The 3,544-nt window shown below is 42.7% G+C and overlaps 1 protein-coding gene across 1 annotated transcript; it reads left to right on the forward strand.

Annotated features, from left to right (window-relative positions):
- Positions 1-2,654: 2,654 nt before the first annotated feature.
- LOC308104663 (NADH dehydrogenase [ubiquinone] 1 alpha subcomplex subunit 6-like) lies at positions 2,655-3,041 on the forward strand (the record flags this gene model as incomplete). The annotated part of the gene is made up of 1 exon (XM_080455127.1): positions 2,655-3,041. One exon carries the CDS (start codon positions 2,655-2,657, stop codon positions 3,039-3,041), a length of 387 nt encoding a protein of 128 aa, XP_080311253.1.
- Positions 3,042-3,544: the final 503 nt, after the last annotated feature.

Here is a 3,544-nt window from a genome sequence, read left to right on the forward strand (position 1 = left end):
TTATGGTGATTGCCGATGCAATTACTGTAGGGTTTTGTCCTCTGAGCTCTCCCAAAGTCATCAGGATTTACATTAATTCCTGAAAGTCAGTATGCACGCACGCATGGTGAAACTTCTGTTTGTCAGGCACGAAAGTGTGGGAGGATTAATTAATGAGAAAGACCGCAGTGTTTTGGTGTGTGTTTATAGATTGTGTACGCTAAAGCCCGGGCAGCTTGATTTCGGCTCAAACTCCGGCGACTTTCACCACTTTTTCCAAGGGTAACGCAGTATATTATTGAGCACCTTGAAAGTATATATACCCACAAGTCTTTCATTCCCTATTGGCAACCAGGATTAGTCAAACATTTGTATTATTGGGGAGAAAAAAAAACAACGCTTAATGAAACACAGCCTCGGTGGCTCACACAGTGCAGAGCACTGCCTTTGGACAAGCGAGTTCTCACTTCACCTCAGATTGATTTACAATTCCCCCATAGCTCTGTGAAATCTTTCCCTCCGTGTTTGACTGGCCTCTCTCATGCTTGCTTTCTTGTATGTCCCCCCCCCCCCTTTCTCTCTCTCTCTCTCTCTCTCTCTCTCTCTCTCTCTCTCTCTCTCTCTCTCTCTCTCTTCTCTTCTTTTAGCCCATTGAGACCCGGAAAGCATCTGTCATTTCTGATTTTAACCACTTTAACCATTATTTTATACTTTGGCTATTCAAAAATAGCAGCTATACAAGCTCATAGCGCGGCACCGAGTGCCGCGCTATGAGCTTGTAGATCTGCTATTTTTGAAAAATCATGAAAAATTTTGCAAATCTTTGAATATATATATTTTTTGAAGTGATTTTTTTTTAACTCAAATCTTTCCTTCTGGGGGTCCCTGGAACAACATATTTTGAGATGGGGATCCGCGGCCAAATACATATCATTATGGGGGGTTCTTGACGTGAAACAGTTTGAGAATCACTGATTATAGTCATTATACTATAGGAACATTTTTTCAAAAAACTGTTAGGATTTTTAGAAGACATTTGTAGAATCCCCAGAAGCAAAGATTTGAGCTACAAATGTTCGCTTTGAAAAATATATATTCAAAGATTTGCACGAATCTTCATGATTTTTCAAAAAAAATTGCAGATCTACAAGCTCATAGCGCGGCACTCTGTGCCGCGCTATGAGCTTGTATATCTGCTATTTTTGAATAGCCAAAGAAATCTTAAAATGACACACAGATGCGTTCCTGGTCTTATTGGGTTAGACCAGCATGATCGTGGACGCCCGCTAGAAAGAGCTCACGCTGACAATGCTTATCCCTGTGGACAAACGTGAGGCGTGTGTGCCAGCTAAAGCTCACAGATAAGGTCCCACCTGCTGCATGCATCAACCTTCCAACTCCAGAACAAAGAAAAGCCTTCAAAGTAGATAGACAGGGCAAAAGCTATAACGATTAGCTATAAACGGGTGTACCAAACTTTTCTCAGTTGTTCTAAGGTGATTTTTGACGTAGAATCCATTTCTGCTTGATACATTTTTGTATTGTGCATAGTTAATGAGACAATTTTCATATTTGAAAAGATTAGCAGAAATAATAGAGTAGAGGGCATCCAACTTGTGTTTTTCCCCCCTTTTTTTTTTAAGTGAATGAATATTTTATCTCAATTAGGTGTAAGATATTTGAAATGTAACCATTGGGCAAGTTTATAGTGGTTAATTAACACAGATTATGCTATATATGTTTATTCCTGTAAAACTGATCACTACAGAGGCAGTCAATATCAGAATACCACTATGGTATCTGTCATATTAGCTTATGTAATAAGCTAATATGGCCATAAACATTATTTATGTATTACATTTTTTTATGACTTATATTTTTGGAAAACAATGGTAACTACCAAACTTTCCTCAGTTGATCCTAAGCTAATTCTTCCTTGTGACATCATGGACAATCTATATTTGGGCATGGCTGGCATAATGACGACACAAGCATGGAGGCAGCTCAGCATACAAGCGCACCACACAGAGTTGCAAGAGACACCTTCACCTGCCTCTGACCCTGACCTGTGGAACCATAGAGCCTACTTCACCTTCAGCCTCTGACCTCGACCAGTGGAACCATAGAGCCTACTTCACCTTCATCACCCTCTGACCTCGACCAGTGGAAGCATAGAGCCTACTTCACCTTCAGCCTCTGACCTCGACCAGTGGAACCATAGAGCCTACTTCACCTTCATCACCCTCTGACCTCGACCAGTGGAACCATAGAGCCTATTTCACCTTCAGCCTCCAACCTCAACCAGTGGAACCATAGAGCCTACTTCACTACTAGAGCAGTGATTATTTACCTTTTTTCATTTCAAGGTCTACCACTTTGACATTAAATAGGCTACAGACCCCCATTATATAGGAAGCAGGGATCTGTATCTCTCGGACCCCAATCTCATTAAAGAAATATTTAGCTGGGGGGTCCCTTGACTTAATGTTGAGAAACAGTGTGCTAGAGCCTCCAATTGAAAGACGCTGGCAGTCAGACCACTAACCATTACTCAGACATCACAGGTTAAGTTCTTTGCGGGCCAGTTCCAGGAAATTAACCTCCGTCGGACCAGAAGGACACTCGGACTGAACAACATTATACCTCCCTGAAGGGTACAAAGCGGGCAAAAGGTCATGTCGTCCACAGCGGCGGCCCGAACGGCTGCAGGTGCTGCCACAGTTGTGAAACCGCTTTTTAGTCGGGACCTGGGTGAAGCCAAGCGCAGGGTTCGGGACCTGTACCGGGCTTGGTACCGCGAGGTGCCCCCTGCAGTGGCCAGGTTCCAGCTGGACATCACTCCACGCCAGGCAGGAGACAAAGTACGAGAGATGTTCAACAGGAACAAGCATGTCACCGACCTGCGTGCAATCGACCTGTTGGTCATCAAGGGCAAGATGGAACTCCAGGAGACCATCAGCGTATGGAAGCAGAAGACCCACGTCATGCGGTATTTCCACGAGTCCGAGGCCCCTCGCCCTGCAGACTTCCTGTCCAAATTCTACCATGGTCATGACCCATGAGCATAAATATCATTCATTCATCCATCCCTCCCTCCCTCCCCCTCTCTATCTCTCTCTCTCACTCTCTCATCTTGAAAGTATTTGTGTAAGTAGTATCTGACTGACCACTTAAACACTTGACACATGGGTGTGTCACATTTTCAGGGCGTGTTTATTTTAATGATCAATCAAGTGATATTGTTCATATCAACAAATTGTTATGTTTTAAAGGAAAGATATAGATATTTGTTTTTCCAAATCAATTCCAAGTGCTTATCAGGGTGTGTGTGGGGGGGTTCATGATTATTTTGGGGGGTCATGGCCAGAAAAGGTTGAGTTAAAGTATCAATACTACAATATATAAATACTCTGTTACAAGAATAATTCCAGTATTCACAATGTAAAAAGTTAAGTACAAAAGTATTGGCATCAAAATATTCTTAACACATTGAATGCCAAAAACGGTCCGGACCGTTTTTGAGGGTCCAAACGAGAAGTGCCGAAAACGGTCCGGACCGTTTTTG

This window comes from Gymnoscopelus braueri (assembly GCF_963280865.1).
Source record: "Gymnoscopelus braueri genome assembly, chromosome: 17".
Taxonomy (NCBI): Eukaryota; Metazoa; Chordata; class Actinopteri; order Myctophiformes; family Myctophidae; genus Gymnoscopelus; species Gymnoscopelus braueri.